This window comes from Dasypus novemcinctus, chromosome Y (genome assembly GCF_030445035.2).
Source record: "Dasypus novemcinctus isolate mDasNov1 chromosome Y, mDasNov1.1.hap2, whole genome shotgun sequence".
NCBI classification, from domain to species: domain Eukaryota; kingdom Metazoa; phylum Chordata; class Mammalia; order Cingulata; family Dasypodidae; genus Dasypus; species Dasypus novemcinctus.
In genome coordinates this window covers 7,754,878-7,772,973 of record NC_092216.1, presented here as the reverse complement: position 1 = coordinate 7,772,973, position 18,096 = coordinate 7,754,878, and the positions used below count along the sequence as shown (strand labels likewise).

Genomic DNA, 18,096 nt, shown 5'->3' with positions numbered 1-18,096 from the left:
GACAGCCCACGTTTCCGGAGGGCAGAGCTCTGATACGGGTCTCTCTGGGTAAAGGTTTTGGCAGGATCACGCTCCCTCCAGAGGCCCCAGGAGACAATGTGCCTCTCGCCTCTTCCATCCCCTGCCCTGCAGCTCCTTCCTCCTTTCAGTCCAGCAGTGTGGCGTCTTCGGCCCTCTCCCACTCCAGCCCTTGGGCCTCCCTCTTTCACTCATGAAGACCCCTCTGATGGCAGGGGTCCCGATGGATAATGTCCATGCACAGCAGTCCCTTTTGCCACATAAGGCCTCGTGTCCCCAGGCTGCGGGGAGTAGGATGCGGGCGTCCGTGGCGCTGTCACGCTGCCCACCGGGCCCAGCTTGGTGCCCTCCTGACGCTGTGCTCGGCACCCCAAGGTGCCGGCTGGCCCAGGGAACAGGACTCTTTGCACCCACACACCTTCTGCTTCCCTCCCAGGGGGGTGGGCCCGGTCTGCCCCAGACAGCGTCTCATTGCATCTCGAGTGCGTCTGAATCCCAGTCGGTTTCCTAATGAACTGATGACTACGTGAAAGACAGCCCTGGGCTCCCACACCGGCTGTGACGTTCGTTGTCCACGAGGTCTTGGGAAAGACGCTTCATCTCCCCAAGCCTCGGTTTTCTCATCTGTAAAATGGGGGCAATCCTACCCTTCCTCCTGGGCTACAGAAAGGTGAAGTGACCCAGTCAGCATCCGTGACAGTCCTGGAGACTTTAGTGAAATACCAATACCCGAGTCAGAGCTCCAAAGACTCCGATTTCGCACCTGCAGACCAGGCGCTCGGCTGCTTCTGCTCGTTGTACCGCTAGTCTTGTCAGTGTCAGACAATGCTCTCAGAGAGCTGCACGTACAGTGGTGCTGAGGTCACGGAACTGGTGTGGGAGAGGAAGCTGACTGGGCTGGGGAATCTGCACTGGAATTGGAACTGGACCCTAAAGATTTTCCACACGTGGGAGGGTCGTTGGAGGAGGTATGAGCGTGTTTTGTTTCTGTTTTTAAAAAAGGACCTGAGTTAGAAGAACACACAGCTTGGGGCGAACACCAGTGTGGCAGAGGACAGGCTATCTCTCTAGAGCAGGAGGGGCTGACGGGGCAGAGGAGGGCGGTGGAGACGCGCAGGCCCGTGAACACGAGTGCGTTTCAAGACCAGCTTTGGGTTACAGGGTCCTCGTGAGTGACGCGACCAGCACAGAACTTTGGAGCTGGAAGGGACATTTGAAAAACATCCCCTATTTCTTCTCTCAGGAATGTATCGAATCCACCTACAAGTTTGCTGAAGAAACGAGAAGGCTGTCTTTCGGCGCAGTGACACCCGGCTATGACTTTACGGCAAGACTGAGGTACGTGGAGGACGTTTCCTCCCCAGAGCCACGACGACAAAGTGTTGGGAACTTTCCGTACCAACCAATGGCGGGCTCATCCTTCTCTCTTCCTGAAATATTTACAGGATGTTCAATAATTAAAGGTGAAGAATGCCTATGGGTTTTCCTTCTTCAGGGGCAGAGTGGAGTCGATTCTTCCCAGCAACGCTCACGAGCTGGCCCACAATCGACTCCACGTGTCCATCACCAACACCAGGACCCGAGAAAATTACCTGGTGTCGCGCTTTCCCTCCAGGGAAGTCCTCATTAAGGTAAGAGAGTTGTGTGCATGTTGGAGGAAATCAGAAAGTGCTGGTGAGGGCGCTGCCACTTAAATGCTTCCTACAGATAAGGAGCGCGAGCGTGTCCCTTGACCCGGGGGCTTCTGCCGTCCCTTGACCCAGGGACTTCTGCCATGCCTGACGGATGATAAGCGCTCCAGTAATTATGTGTTTGCTGAACAGATCAGCCAGCATCCCTCAAAGCTGCCCCATCCAGGGCGTCCACAGGCCTTACTTGGGATGACCATACGCTGGTTATGTGAAGCGGCTCTCAGAGGGCCATTCAGGAACAGCAGGAGTTCCTTAAATAGATGCAGCTGATAATTTGCAGCTTACGTAAGAATCTCCTGGCTACTGTCTTCTCTGATCCTTCAGCAACCCTCTAATGAGGTTGAAGAGGTAGTATGGTGGCCACTTAGTTAATTTTTTGCAGCAGCAGAAGAAATGGGTACAAAGATGTTAAATACATAGAAAGACCAAGCTTAGAACCCATGTGACTTTACCTTTTCAACCTAATGTTTTGTCTTGGTTCTTCCATTATGTTTTTTTTTTAAGATTTATTTTTTATTTCTCTCCCCTTACCCCCTCCCCCCCCAATTGTCTACTCTCTCTCCATTCACTGTGTGTTCTTCTGTGTCTGTTTATATTCTTGTCAGTGGAACCGGGAATCCGTGTTTCTTTTTATTGCATCATCTTGCTGCGTCAGCTCTGTGTGTGTGCAGCGCCACTCCTGAGCAGACTGCGCTTTTCTTGCATGGGGCGGCTCTCCTTACAGGGTGCACTCCTTGCACATGGAGCTCCCCTAGGCGGGGGACACCCCTCCGTGGCAGGGCGCTCCTTGCACGCATCAGCGCTTTGCATGGGCCAGCTCACCACACAGGTCAGGAGGCCCTGGGTTTGAACCCTGGACCTCTCATGTGTTATGGGGACGCCCTATCCTTTGAGCCAGATCCACTTCCCAAGACCATTATGTTTTGATGCCTTGCTATCTCTGAGAAATGCTTCGGCTGATAGGCAGTTAGGAATGTGCTTGTTAAGGTACTATGTTAACAATGTTTTTATGTTGGAGAGGAAGATATACTTTTCCTGAGAAAAGTATATCTCTTTTTCCTTTTGTGTGAATCGTGGCAAGCTTCAGGTATCAAAACATATGTTTTGATGCAGCAGAAGGTAACAGATTGAATGTGAAGTAAGAGTTCTGCCGGAATTAGGTTATAAACGCATTGATTTCTGCTATCGTTTGAATGCTCTCCTTTGAAATGCGTCACAAAATGTTCAGCCAAGTAAATTTACTTTGCAGCTTCATGGATTGGAATAGTTGTACTCACTGTCCAAATTATGCTCGGCTCTCACGTCTAAATAGTCCTTATATTTAAGAAAAAGTTTTCCATAGTCCCTTAATCTTAGGTAGGGGTAGACGATAGGAAGGCAAAAGCCAGTCCATCCAGCCTGAATTATCACATATTGGCAATGTTCAGGAAAGAGCTGTAACCATATGGCAATCCCTCCTGCAGTTTGCGTTGGAACAAGGCGGTGTGTTATCCTTGTTTCATACAGCAAGAGGGGACTTCTTCCGTCCTTGCTCACCTGCCCAGGGAAACCGTCCTGGGCTTCTTTCCAATGGCAGAACTCACACCCCCGACGAGCCCTAGATCCCTTCCTGCTTTCTTTACGACGCCTTAGCATATCTTATATTCTCCTGCTTTGTTTATTTGGTTTGGATCGCCTGTCTTCCGACCTAGAACGTAAGTTCCATTAGGCGAGAGTGTCTTTCTGTTTTAGTCTGTTTTTGTCTTGGCCACAAAGTAGATGCCCATGCAGTGTGTGCTAAGTGAGGGAATATGAAAGAATCAGTAACTGAGCTAAGGTGCATTAATTAGAAAGACCGAATTAGAAGGGAATGAATGAGGGAAGGGAGGAGGGCGGGAGGAAGGAGACAAACAAGCTGGTCCTGCGTGTTGAATGCCTTGGCCAGAAGAGCATAGCTGGCCAGGGACCAGGAGGGCCTCCCACCCAGGAGTGCCTGCCACCCAGGAGGGCCTCCCCCCAGCAGGGCCTCCCCCCCCAGGAGGGCCTCCCCCACAGGAGGGCCTCCCCCAAGTAGGGCCTCCACCCAGCAGGGCCTCCCCCCAGGAGGGCCTCCACCCAGTAGGGCCTCCCACCCAGGAGGGCCTGCCACCCAGGAGGGCCTCCCCCCCAGGAGGGCCTCCCCCCCAGGAGGGCCTCCCCCCCAGGAGGGCCTCCACCCAGTAGGGCCTCCCACCCAGGAGGGCCTCCCCCCCAGGAGGGCCTCCCCCCCCAGGAGGGCCTCCCCCCAGCAGGGCCTCAACCCAGGAGGGCCTCCACCCAGGAGAACCTCCCCCCAGCAGGGCCTCCCACCCAGGAGGGCCTCCCCCAGGAGGGCCTCCCATCCCATTAGGCCTCCCATCCCATTAGGCCTCCCACCTAGCTGGGCCTCCTGGCCAGGCCTTGGCATCCACGCCAATCACACTGATCCTGGGGAGACAGCTCTGTCTCTCCCTTTCTTTTACGCTGGCATGTGGTTGGCACAATAACACCCCCTCCCCGCACAGACGTCCCCTTCCTCGTCCCCACCCTGGTCCCCGGGAGCACGTGGCCTTGCCAGGCAAGAGGGCCTGGGATGTGCCTTCTGCTACCTGGAAGACCTGCCCCTGGGCAGGGGTCCTGGGTTGGCCGGGTGGACCCAAAGGGATCACGGGAGTCCGTGGGTGCAGGGACACGCTCCCAGCTGTTGTCAGAGCGGGGCAGCGTGAGAACGAGTCAGGGCGCCCTCGCTGGTGCCGAGAGCTGGGGCCACGGCAGGGGCCGCCTGCAAGGGCCACCCACCCTCAGCCGCTGGGACCCGGACTCCGCCTGCTCCCCTGGAGCCTCCAGAAAGGGGTGCAGCCCCAGCGCACCTGGAATTTAGACCACCGAGAGCCACGGACAGACCCACAGAACTGTCGGGCCGCTTTAAGCCACTCAGTTTGTGCTGTCGTCACCGCAGCAGTAGACGACTCTCGCCGTGAATCAACACGATTATTTTTTCCTGTTTCCTTCCCTTTGAATGGTAACTCTTAGGAGAATTGGTATAATTACTGGAATTCAATGAACGAAGAAAAAGAGGCGGCAGAGGTGTGTACTGCCTCGTAAGAAGAATATTAGATCCTTAGCATTCGTCCCAGGTCCTACACGGAAGGTTTTAAATGTCCAGCAGCAGGAAGCCTTAACCTTTTTCAGAACTGAAGGAGAGGTGGTAGGCTGCATAGCTTCCTGACAGCAGACTGTGTCTATAAGATGTATGAGACACAAGGCTGACATGCTCTTGAAGCACTTAGCTGAGAAGAGTAAGAATGGGTGGACGCTGCGAATGAGAGCGAGAAGAAAAACGTGAAGGGGAAGTAAAGTGAACCCCCCTTGTGGTAGCGGCGTTGTAAGTGTACTGTGTTCTGGGAGAAGAAGAGGCAGGTGGGAGCAAGCTGTGTGACACGGTGCTGTGTGGCTCGGCTCTTCTGGCTGGTCAGAGTTGTAAAGAGGCAGAGGCTCCTTCTGCTTCCTTTCGGTCAGCCGAGTTTCAGAAGCAGGCTAGGAGCTGCCCAGGAACGGGCCGTGCCAGGCTCCCAGCAGCCTCACATCCCTGGCTCTCAGCGTACCCACCTGAAGAAGCTTCTCTCCAATAGCTGGGAATTCTATAGCCTGGAGAGTCCAGTAAAGCCATGAACAAGAGTGATCGTTTTAACCTTTTACAAAACTCTTGCACCATACTGCATTCTATATTTGTTTTCAGTCATGAACTCCTTTATCCTGCCACTTCCCAGTTGGGTTTTTTTAAATGCTCAGCTCTTCATTATCCATCAGGTGACTGCTACCCCTCGTTGCGGGCAGGCTGCCCCAGAACCTGAAAACCCAACGAGAAGCCCGAAGCTTGACCTGCGTGTCGTGCGCCTGTGCTTGAGGGCCTCTTCTCCTGCTCTCTGAGATGACCCCTTGCTTCGTCGGAGTTGTCTGGGCTCACGTCTTGGTCTGTCATTTCCCGATGCCGTCCTCTTGGGCAAATGATTTCTGAAACTCAATTTTCCCCTCTCGGAAGAGGAGATAAGCTCATTAATATGACTGTGGAGATTAAATGGAATAAAGCGTGTGCAAATGCGTTTCACATGGTAAAGCCATATTTCCGTGTTAGTCACAACTGGTGTTTAATGCTCGATAATTTGATAGAGATCAATAAGATAATCCATTCACACAACAGGAGCTGATCAGAATTCCCTGTAGGAGTCCTTGTGGACATTTTAAAACTGTTAAATCACAACTTCCTCTTTGCAGGCTGAGGGGGCTAACCCTTTTACACATTTTATTCTTTAGCCTCACGCTATCGTCTTGGCTCTTGGCGAAAATGCCCTGACATATAGGTATACGCTGTCAAGGACTTGGAGTGCCGCCAGGCTGGGCCAGCCTTGGGCATTTGCTTGTTCATCTCCTTACTCTAGACCTTCTACCTTTGCTTCTGTTTTGTGTGATGGTTCCTCCTTAAACTATATTAATTAGCCTTATTTTCAGGGGCCTAAAAGTGAGTCATTTGATAGCTGCAGCGCTCAGTGGAGGATATCCTGAGAACCCCTGTTGGCCAGTTGTTTTGTGCTCCTTTTCTTTGGGATGGAACGTCCTCAGAATTCTGAATCCTGTGCCCCATTCTTTGGTTACCATTATAAGAAAGGCATTTTCTCCAGAGTGGGATTGTGCCACTCCCCAACCTTTTCCCCAAAAGTGATTGTGCGGGGACAGAGAACAGTACATCCTGACGTCTGCTACAAATCAGTTGTGCAGCAAACTGCAGGCAGAAGAACCCTCGGTGGAGTTACACCCGGGCCCCAGGAGCCCCCCCCTCAAGACACCTCCCCTTTATTGCCCACCCAGCGGACAGATTCATTTTGGGTGCCACGCTCTTCTTTTTGCTGGGGAGAGAGGTAGAGCTAGAAGCGTTCCCCGGGAGGCTCAAGGCCACCGAGTGTCGGCCGCTGCGTGTCAACACCAGGCTGCGTTGGGGTGTTCCCAAAGCGGCCAGCGCTTTGGAATGGACAAGGACGGGGGCGTTGCAGTGCCCACCAGCCTAGCCCTTGCTAGGAAAGACCGAGGGGTCCTTGGGCGCCCTAACCTTGGCGTCTTCACCTGTAGAGTGGGGTGCACGCTGTCCACCTACAGCACACCTTGCCGGAGGAGGAAACGGAAGGCTCTGTGGGAAAGCGTGCTGTCCCCGCTCGAGTCCTCATCGAGTATGTGGGCTTACTGCTCTCCTGACCCCCGCCTCACCACGCCCTTCCCTTTTCTCCTGGGTGCCTAGCGATTCCTGTACTTGTGAGGCCGACTGCATCTCAACTCCCGAATGGGCAACACGTGCATTTCATAGAACACCTCGTTCACTGGAAGTCCCAAGTTTTATTCTGGGCTCCTCTTCTCCAGAAGGAAAGAATGCAATCAGGAGATGCAAGAGAATTTTCATAACCGACAGCAAGGCGTAACGAGGGAAGCAGATCCTTCGTTTAAAAAGAGTCATATACTGCTCATGTGTTAGAGTGGTGCTTATTTCTTCTGCAAGATCATTAACAAAAGTATAATTAAAAAGACTAGAGCTTTCCTGGTTAATATGGTCAAGATCTGAGAATTATTAAAGGATTTTTAAAACCTGTAAAAAAAGTCATATGCCACCTCTACATCTAAGTAAAAACAATTTTTAAAGGCAATTAGGCAATTAACTATGTGCCATGCCATGGTTGTATACCACTGATTCTTTGAACTGGTGTGAATATTGTAATTGTTCCACATCATTGAGTTTTTCCCACTTAAGACCAATGCACATAGATGGTCCCGAATGGTCTTTTGACAGCTGTGAATGCTCTTTGATATACCCAGAAAAGCTTTCGGGTGGAATGGTGTCATTGACTCTCTTTGAAAGAACTAACCTGTTTCTGTTTTCTGTGATCTCCTGAATTTCCTTGCTCATGGCAAGCATACTCTCGAAGCAGGATCTTCTCACGTTTATCTCTGTGAGGGTGAAATAAGGACTGACTTGAAGATTGGTCATTATATGGAAAGATGGGGGTGGTGGGGGACAGATAAATTTGAATCTGCCCTGGAGTGTCAGTGACACCAACAGGTTCCACCTAAGCAGCCAGCTTCTCATTAAACTCCGCAGTAAACTTTAGGCATCATTTCACTGAGGATTTATTCTCCAAGGAAGCTAGGCCGCATGATTTCAAAACACAGCTTTTATGGAAAAAAGCATGCAATGAAAAGAGCTAGTCAGGACACTTATGACATATGCCCCTGGCAAGGCTTTATATGGTTGCTACAGGAAATGACTAGCTTTTATTTTTATCCCTGTATCTTGAGTGAGAATAAACAGCAATCAAGTTGACAGTTTAACATGCATATGATGTTTCAAGGTGGCTGGCTCCCTGGCCACTTCAGCTTCTCTGCTGCCGCCCCATTGCCATTTGGGGCTGGGGGCGGGGGGCTGTCCTGAGCACTGTGTGGTTAGCAGCATCCCTAGAGGCCCAGAGCACATCTTCCCCATCCTGGGACAATTAAGAACCTGACTCTCCGGACTGTCCATGTGACAGCCAGGCCCTGAGCCTCAGCAGACTTGCAACACCTACCCTCTGGTTTCTTTTTTTTTTTCTTTTTCTTTTTCTTTTTTTTTTTTTTATTGACTTTGTAATAATATTACATTAAAAATATATATGTGAGGTCCCATTCAACCCCACCCCCCCATCCCACCTCTCCCCCCCCCCCCCCAGCAACACTCGTTCCCATCATCATGACACATCCATTGGATTTGGTAAGTACATCTTTGGGCACCTCTGCACCTCATAGACAATGGTTCACATCATGGCCCATACTCTCCTCCATTCCATCCAGTGGGCCCTGTGAGGATTTACAATGTCCGGTGATTACCTCTGAAGCACCATCCAGGGCAGCTCCATGTCCCAAAGACGCCTCCACCTCTCATCTCTTCCTGCCTTTCCCCATACCCATCGTCCACCATGTCCACTTTTCCCAATCCAATGCCACCTCTTCTATGTGGACATTGGATTGGTTGTGTCCATTGCACCTCTATGTCAAGAGGAGGCTCAGATTCCACATGGATGCTGGATGCAATCCTCCCATTTTCAGTTGTAATCACTCTAGGCTCCATGGTGTGGTGGTTGTCCTTCTTCAACTCCATCTTAGCTGAGTGTGGTAAGTCCAATAGATCAGATTGTCCCTCTGGTTTCTTGGACTTACCCTGGCCAGCGAACAGGGAGGTGAAGAAGGTCAACCACCACACCAGGGAGCCAAGAAGGCCTACAACTGCAAGCAGGAGAACTGCATCCATCATCCATGTGGAATCTAAGCCCATTCTCGATATAGAGGTGGAGTGGACATCACCATCCCAGGGTCCACAAGATGGAGGAATAGAGTATGGATTAGAGTGGACTTGCTGATAATCTATTCATGAACTATTGTGATTAGTAATCGAAGAAAATGTGGCATTGGTGTGGAGAAAGTGGCCACGGTAGCTGCTGATGGTAGGGAGAGGGAAGAAGAGATATGATGGGGCATTTTCAGGACTTAGAGTTGTCCTGGGTGGTACAGCAGGACAGATGCTAGACATTGTATGTCCTGCCATGGCCCACTGGGTGGACTGGGGGAGAGTGTAAACTGCAATGTAAACTATAATCCATGCGTTGCGGCCGTGCTCCAAGATGTATTCACCAAATGCAGTGAATTTCCCATGATGATGAAAGAGGTTGTTGATGTGGAAGGAGTGGGGTGAGGGGGGCGGGGGCTTTGCGGGGACCTCTTATTTTTTTTAATGTAACATTAAAAATAAAATAGAGAAAAAAAAGAACCTCTGACATTGCCACATATCCCTGGGGGCACAAGCGCCCGATTGAGAGCCCTCTCGGTGTTTTGAGGCTTACTGTTGAGGTTAATCTCACTGAGAAAACAAGACTGGAGGCACCAAATGCACCCATTTAGGCCTAATGTGGTCTAAAGTGTTCTTAGAATGCCAATCTTTATCTCCTGCCTCAGAAAATCCTATTTACTTCCAATAAAATGGGGGTAAGCTGACTACAAATAAGAAAAGCTGCTTAGCTCTTAACTATCTGAAGCTAATTTTCTCCCTAAACTTTGTCTGATATACAAATCGTCAGCCCATGTAAAGGGATAGTAAACCATGACGGAAAAACACATTGATTTGGAGGAGTGACAGGTATTTTCCAGTTTGCTGCTCTTTTCATATCATTTCAGAGGATTCTCACTGTTATTATCTGCAGGGAAGTAACAGGATTGCATTTTTCATCCAGACACCTCAGCACAGTTCCGAGCGTTAACGCGTGAACTTCACGTTACACTTTGACCCAGGGAGAAAAAATAATTCTGTTTTGCAGGGTAGTGACTTTCCTTATTTTTATTTTCGGAAGGGCACGTATGTCTTCGCAGCATAATGAAGTAAATCGTTATATTTATAGAGTGCTTTTGGTCCTTTAAATAACTCTCAGTCCTGCAGTTTCGCGATACGTGTGCCGCCCACAAATTGTCCCGGTTATTGCTATGGCGCATTTGCTGAATTACTTCATTAAATAGCTTACGTTGTTCCTGCAAAACGTACCTCGAGTCTGTAATTGTTTTCTTTTTTAAAGGGGTAGCCAGCTGACGATGGGGCCAAATTGAGTTAGGGTGAATGCACTGGCCAGCACAGTAAATAACCTTTCTCTAAAACGTTACCCAGGGGCCCAGGCGACCCCAAGCCTGCGCAGAGGCCAAGGCAGTGGGACTGGAGACACCGGGTTTCTCTCCTGACCCCTCTGTGGCTTTGCCAAGTGGTCCTTGATGAATCACCCAAGGCCACACTCGGGCCTGCCCTGCCCGGTGGTTGATGACATGCCACCCCCTTCCCAGGCACTATGCACTGAAGCTGAGATTTTAAGAGCCGTGCTCAGGTGCAGGCATCTGCGTCGTCTCTTTGCAGAAGGTTGACCTCCTGTGAGCTTGCCACTGCACCCTGCAAAAGAAGAAAACGAACCGAAAGAAAATAGGAAAAAAATTAAAATAAAGCACAAAGAATAAATAATAACAGACATGGGAAGCGGCTGTGGCTCCATCAGCTGGGCTCCTGTCTACCATATGGGAGGCCCTGGGTTCACTTCCCACGGCCTCCTTGTGAAGGTGAGCTGGCCCGTGCGCCACGGAGAGCTGATGCAGCAAGATGACGCAACAAAGGGAGACAAGCGGACGCAGAAAAAACACACCACGAATGGACACAGAGAAGAGACAGCAAAGAATGGAATAAGCCATAAGTAAGTAAAATATTTTTAAAAAAATAATACAGACAGACATAAACAAGAGAACAGCCACTGCTTTCCTCTCGGAAACAGTGCTGCACATCGGTCTGCTTCCAATAGTGCAGTAAATAAGTGCCACGATGCGTGTGGATTGACCCAAAGAAGAAAAATGGCCAAAAAAAGGCAGAAAGTTGGCTAGGGACTTCTGGCCTCAGTGAGGACACGTGGGAACGCACGTTGCACGTGAAAAGCCCCCCGTGTCGGGAGCAGGCCAGGCGCCTGTAGCCGAGAGCCTCTGCGCAGGTGACTTCCCCTGGCGGGGCAGGTGTGAGCGACGGATGCGCTCCGAGGCCGCAGGGCGCGCAGCCTGCCCGCTGAGCCACCCCGTGCGGCCACAAGGCTCTGTGATCACCTTCTGGAAAGTCCCAGTGCTTTTTTTTTTTTTTTAAGATTTGTTTATTTTATTTATTTCTCTCCTCTTCCCCGCCCCAGTTGTCTGTTCTCTGTGTCTATTTGCTGTGTGTTCTTCTTTGTCCGCTTCTGTTGTCAGCGGCACCGGAATCTGTGGCTCTTTTTATTGCGTCATCTTGCTATGTCAGCTCTCCGTGTGTGTGGCGCCATTCCTGGGTAGGCTGCAGTTTCTTTCGCACTGGGCTGCTCTCCTTACGGGGCGCACTCCTTGCGCGTGGGGCTCTCCTACGCGGGGGACACCTCTGCGTGGCAGGGCACTCCTTGCGCGCATTGGCACTGCATGGGCCAGCTCCACACGGGTCAAGGAGGCCCGGGGTTTGAACTGTGGACCTCTCATGTGGTAGGCAGATGCCCTAACCACTAGGCCAAGTCTGCTTCCCTGAGTCCCAGTGCTTTTGAGCAAGGGGCCCCGCGCTCTCACCCGGCACCTGCCTGCAGCCTGACGATGCTAAGCACGTGGCTGTCCCTCCTTCTGTGCGGTCAGCAGCCCTGGCCAGGGGCTCCTGACCCTGCCAGGGGCCGCTCTCCCAGCCTGGACTCAGGAGGACCCTGTCCTCCCACTGTCCAGACTGAGGGTAGCCCTCGGATGGTTTCATTCTGGCCCCAGCCACGGGAGCCATGTCAAGTGGCACTGACGAGCTCCCACCCAGGCGGGAGCCGGGAGGCAGGCATGAAAGCAGACTCCTGGTGCAGAAATAAACATACAAGAGATGGGTCCCAGCCAGGACCTGTTGCAACAGAGGAGTTTCCTATGGAAATTGTTTGGCTGGTGACCGTCTATAATTGACTTGATTCAGCCGCAGTTCAGAATAAAGAGGCGTTCGAGAGGTGACCTCGAAAAACCAAACCTGTAATAGTGTTTCTCCGGGGGAAAATGCCTTCTGAGTTCTAAACATGATTTACACATCAGTTTGGAGGACATAACCCATTCCTGAATAATACATGGTGAAGGCAGCTCACAAAATCTTTGACAACAACCAGCCATAGAGTCTCTACTTAACCATTTGCAAGCTTATAGCTTAAACATTCAGTATCTATTGCTGTATCTTTTCAAATTGAGCACTAGAGACTCGGAAACTCTCCTGCAAAATAAAACATTGACCTTTCAGAAAAGCTACCAGAGCCCAAATTCTTACATTGGAAAAAAATGGTAATTTTTTTTTTTTTTTTTTTACTTTTTAAATGGTAGATAAAATATCATCTGTGTCCCCACTTGCCGTTGTCTCTTTACGTATCCTGACCAGGGGCATAAAATGTGTTGTTCCTCCAGCGACATCCTGGATAGAACTTTCCTGAGCTCCTGATTAGCTTCCTCCATAAATATCAGAGGGGAATATAAGAGCACAGCATTCACAGTATGCGATAGAACATCCTAAATAACTTATTTGCAGTCTGTCCATGCTCTGGCCTTTTGACGTGCCTTAAATGTAATTTCATAATGACTTGGTTGTCTGAAATTAAAATGCTGATTTTACTTAGGTGAAGTTGAAAGAGAGGACATTGATTTATTATGCGTAGCGCTTTGGAGTCTTTTCAGATATTGAAAATGTTACCTTTTGTTACAGCACGTACAGTTGTGCATTCGAGATATGTAGAGCTTATTACTATAATATGATTTTTATAGTAACGGATGAATCAGATATATCCTATGAATGTTAATACCTCCATTCATAAACTGTTGCTTTCTTCTCTCCATCTAGGTTCTCTTAGCTAGCAGTTTCGTGCCCATTTATGCAGGACTGAAGGCGGTGGAATACGAAGGGCAGGTAATGTTTCCAGAACTGGAGAGTAACAGCCGTCCCCAGAATTCATGCATCGCCTTTGACACATCCGGTTTTATCATTATTCTTGTGACATCAAATCAGCTAACAGGTGTTTCCCATAAATAGTTTTGTATGTATTTGTCAGAAAATTCAAGTGCAGACCCTGCAGTCCCTTGTTGGGCACGGGCCCCATACTTGATTGGAAAGGCTTGACTGGGACGCTGTGATTGTCATCATTTAACAAAAGCTTTATCTTTTTGAAATCTTCATAGTGATTGCTGAGGATGCCCTTATTTTTGTCTCTTAAAGAACGCGTGGATCCTTTAGAAGCCATGGCATCTGTTTCTTAAAGGAAGGGAATTCCACCCCCCTCCCTTAAACTCTTCCCCACGGTCCCCTCTTTAAACAGCTGGAAGCAGCACCCAGCTGCCCCCCTGAGCCCCCCCAGCAGGGCTCCTTCGTCCTTCTGTCTCTCTGCTGGGCACGATCCGTGTTCTCCCAGCTCCTCCCTCAGGGCTCCTTCCTAGATAACGTTCAGCACTGTCCTGCGAGGCTGAACACGTTTATTGGAGGAGAGGATGCAGGTCCTCTTAGGGAGATGGAGAGAAGCACGCATCCCAGATCTGCCCTCAGTGCCGTGCGCTGATTTTTAGCCGGCACCCTTCTGCAGCTGGCACCCCGTTCGTTCCCCACGCTCCCGGCTGCTTTTCCTGCACGTGTGTTTTATGGTTTTTTTTAAGACATTTATTTATTTTTATTTATTTCTCTCCCCTTACCCTCCCCCCAGTTGTCTTCTCTCTGTGTCCATTTGCTGTATGTTCTTCTGTGACCGCTTCTATCCTGATCAGCGGCACCGGGAATCTGTGTTTCTTTTTTGTTGCGTCGTCCTGCTGCGTCACCTCTCCGTGTGTGCGGCGCCACTCCTGGGCAGGCTGCGCTTTTATTGAGCTGGGCGGCTCTCCCTACAGGGCACACTCTTTGCACGTGGGGCTCCCCGACGCAGGGGACACGTGGCAGGGCACTCCTCGTGTGCATCAGCACTGTGTGTGGGACAGCTCACCACACAGGTCAGGAGACCCAGGGTTTGAACTGCAGACCTCCCATGTGGTAGGCGGACGCTCTATCCGTTGAGCCAAATCCGCTTCCCGCATGTGTTTTATAGTCACATTCGGCTTCTAGTTAACACGTGCCAGAGATGAGCAGGCTCAGTGGTGTAGGCCCTGCAGTTATTTATCCGTAAACGAATAAGCGCCAATTGTTGTACACTCGTGGCCCAGCCTGCCTGCCTCAAGTGTTCATTCAGAGCACCCTGCCCAGGGCCGGTCCCCAGGAATTGATGGCTCCCAGCCAGTGAATTCATTCTGAAGCCTCCCTTAGCTACCGATGGGGCGCCAGTCCCTGCTCGTGTCTCATCAGTCCTTTCCTTGCGCGTCATCCCCCTACCGTACCTGACCCCTCTGCACTGGCATCATTGTCAAAAAGGGGCAGAGGCGCACGTGTAGAGAGCAGGGCATGCCGATGTGCAGAGGGAGAGCCTCCTGTAACTTCCAGAAACGATCTTGCAAGCAGCGGCCTAAAACCCGCTCTGTGGCCCGGTAGAGACAAAATCCCCTTTGATTTATTTTTAAAGAACAACATGAAATCCTTTGAACATCAGCCCATACAAGTTTTTTTCTCTCCTACTTTTGATACTGCCTCCGTGAGCTAATAAATATTCAATTCCCAAGGTATGATTTATTTTGTCAAGCGAATTAAAAATGTGTGAGGCGTCACAATTTGGACTACTTAATTATTTAAATGTAAGTTAATAGCAAGTCCCTCTTGTAATATGAATGAATGAAACTGTTTGTTTTTACATACAATATTTTTTTTCTTTATTTTTGAAGAAGTTTTAGATTACATAAAAGTCACATCAAAAATACAGGGATTCCCATATACCCCTCTCCTCCCCCTCCCACACTTTCCCACATACCATTTCGTGTGTGGTACATTTGTTAAAATTGATGGAACATTGAAACATTGCTGCAAACCATCATTTGTAGTTTATACGATGGTTTATACTTTGCACCACACAATTTTATAGACTTTGGCAAAATGGAGAGAAACTCATTTTACCTTTTTTTTTAGGAGGTGCTGGAGATTGAACCCAGGACCTCCTGCATGCGAAGCAGGTGCTCAAACCACTGAGCTACACCCGCTCCTGACACACATATCTCGAATACCATTAAGATGCTCTCATAATCAACTTTATAACTTCACGATGATCGGAAAGAGAATGACTTTACTTCAAATTATTGCTTTATAATGTACTATAATCATGACAGAAATGGCATAATGGTAAAAAAAAAAAAAAAAAACACCCTAAAGTGTTCCAAGACATTATATATTACCATTAAAAGGATGTTCCCAGGTCAAAATTCAAGAGTTGTGAATATGTTTGATAAGTTCTGAGAAGAGGAGGTGTAGATATATTAAGTGCCAGAGGAGAGTGGGACTTGGGAAAGAGAGGGTGGAAGAGAGCCAAGTGCAAGAGCCCATAAGTTCCAGGACTGTACTAAGCAATTCTTTTTTTAAGATTTATTTTTTTTATTCCCCTCCCTCCCAAGTTGTCTGCTCTGTCTGTCCATTCGCTGTGTGTTCTTCTATGTCCACTGGTATTCGTGTCAGCGGCACCAGGAATCTGTGTCTTCTTGTTGTATCATCTTGCTGCATCAGCTCTCTGTGTGTGCGGTGCCACCCCTGGGCAGGCTGCACTTTTTTTTGTGCAGGGCGGCTCTCCTTGCAGGGTGCACTCCTTGTGCATGGGGCTCCCCTATGTGGGGGACACCCCTGCGTGGCACAGCACTCCTTGCGCGCATTAGCACTGCACATGGGCCAGCTCACCACATGGGTCAAGAGGCCCTGGGTTTGAACACTGGACCTCCCATATGGTAGGCAGATGCTCTATCCATTGTGCCAAATCTGCTTCCCTGTGCTAAGCATTTTGTTCTTTAAAATACCAACAAAAGAAATTGGAAGTTTTGCATTATATTATGAAGTATTATGCAGGTGGGTCAGGTGATAGAGGCTCCTCATAGAGGCTCCTACTTGTCTTTCAATATACATGTTGTTCTTTTTCCTTAGTAACAGAACCCGAATTTTTAACTGGACATACTGCTTTGTAGTCAAATGACTGCAGTTGCTCCCCTTGCATCTAGGCATGGCTGTCTGTTTAAATAATGGCCAATGAGGTGTAAGCTCACTTACTGTGGGACTTCCAGGGAGCATGTCATGTTCCTTTCTTTACTTCCTGCTTCCTGGAACTTAGATGTGATGACTGGAGCTCAAGCAACCATTATGGATCATGGGTCAAAGAGCACCCTCTAGAGATGACAAAATAGTGAGCTGGAAAGTGCCTGGCTCCTGAATGGTTTTTTTTTTAGACCTGCCTTACCAGTCTCCCCTCCACTGTTCTTTTGCAAGAAAAACAAGTAAAACCTTTGTTGTTAATAATACTTTCTATATTTCTATTTTACCAGAATTTAATTCTGTTGGCTATCTGGGTGATTATTTCCATTTTTTGTTTTTACAGATGAGGAAACTAGGATATAGAGACATGAATCTATTTCCTTGAGGTTCCTTGACTTAAAAGGGGAGAACCTTCCCAGGATGATCGCACCTATTCCTCTCTCTGCTGTGCCATTTTCTTCCTTTTTAGGCATAGTTTCCTCAGTTTCTTTCCATGCATGCCCATCCCCACTTCTTGGGTTTGTAGCTGGAAGGCTAGGAATGGTTAAGAGCGTCGGGTATGAGGAACTGGATTTTCCCAGTTAAACTTTCCACTCCATGAGTGATCCGTGGACATGAATTCAGAATGGCAGCCGTGGTGAAACAGCAGGGATTGCACAGGCCCTGAGCCACGAAACAGCTGGGGACGGCGGCAGCTGAGGCCCTTGTGCTTGTAGAGACAATCGTTCAATGCCTGGGCTTACACTTCTAATATCGACTGGGCTCAGGGAACTCACACCTTCTGAAAGTGTGCTTTCCTCCAGCGTTGAGAGAAGTCTGCTTGAGGGCAGCCCCATGCATGCTCAAGACTGCCAAAACGCCTTGGAAAATGCCAGGAAGCCACCATTGGAAAGTGTCTTTTTTCTGTGCTTATGACCGCTTCCCCACGTGCCCCCTCCCACCGTCCAATAAGATTTTTACACCAAGTGGCTTTCCAGAATATCCCCATGCTATTTCCAGAGATAGATTAACTTTGCATTCGATACAGTGTTTTTTTACGGGGATGAACTTTTCATAGGACTTAAATTACATAAACATTTCAGTCATACTGCAAACATCTCTAATTTGGGGGGTTTTAATGTTTTCGTGGAACTCAAACTTTGCTCTGAGAAGCAGCTGGGGTTGGGGCAGCAGGTGGAGCAGATGGATGTGGCTTTCCTTGCCTTTGTGGTGTCAAGTCCTGAAGGCCGAGGAAGGGACTGGTCAGTTGTGGCAGTGGCCAAGGGGCAGCTCACCTGGCTGTGCTCTGGGCATGCGTTAAAGACGCTGCCCTCCCCTTTCCAAGTCTGGTAACACCATGATTTACCCGTGGACTCAGTCTTCCTCTGTTTTCCAAAAGCTTTCCCTTAATCATTTAGAAGCAGGTGCTTCGAAAGACTTGAGACTAACTTAAACCACAGCAAATAATTGTAAGATTTCCTCTTAAAACGCCCACTGAGTGTTGTAAGTGGCACTACGTCTTTGAGAAACTCATTTTCCTATTCATGATTTCAGTTGTGCTTTTTTTGTTGTTGTCTTCTTTGACTTTATCTTCTAAGACCATTTTTTGCACCCTGAATATAGCAGAGCCACATGAGTAGTTGAATAAATGGATGAGTGGAAATAAACTGA

The 18,096-nt window shown here is 49.2% G+C and overlaps 1 protein-coding gene and 1 non-coding gene across 4 annotated transcripts in view; one reads left to right on the top strand and one right to left on the bottom strand.

Annotated features, from left to right (window-relative positions):
* Positions 1-18,096, top strand: part of LOC139438384 (patatin-like phospholipase domain-containing protein 4) — a 53,689-nt gene that overhangs the window by 3,849 nt on the left and 31,744 nt on the right. For all 3 annotated transcript variants that reach the window (XM_071213500.1, XM_071213498.1, XM_071213497.1), the window contains exons 3-5: positions 1,262-1,356; positions 1,514-1,649; positions 13,156-13,221. In XM_071213500.1, the coding sequence (XP_071069601.1) occupies positions 1,262-1,356; positions 1,514-1,649; positions 13,156-13,221 (297 nt within the window). The remainder of the gene's footprint in view (positions 1-1,261; positions 1,357-1,513; positions 1,650-13,155; positions 13,222-18,096) is intronic.
* TRNAA-CGC (transfer RNA alanine (anticodon CGC)) lies at positions 15,344-15,419 on the bottom strand. The gene has a single exon. It is a non-coding gene; the product is annotated as a tRNA-Ala (tRNA).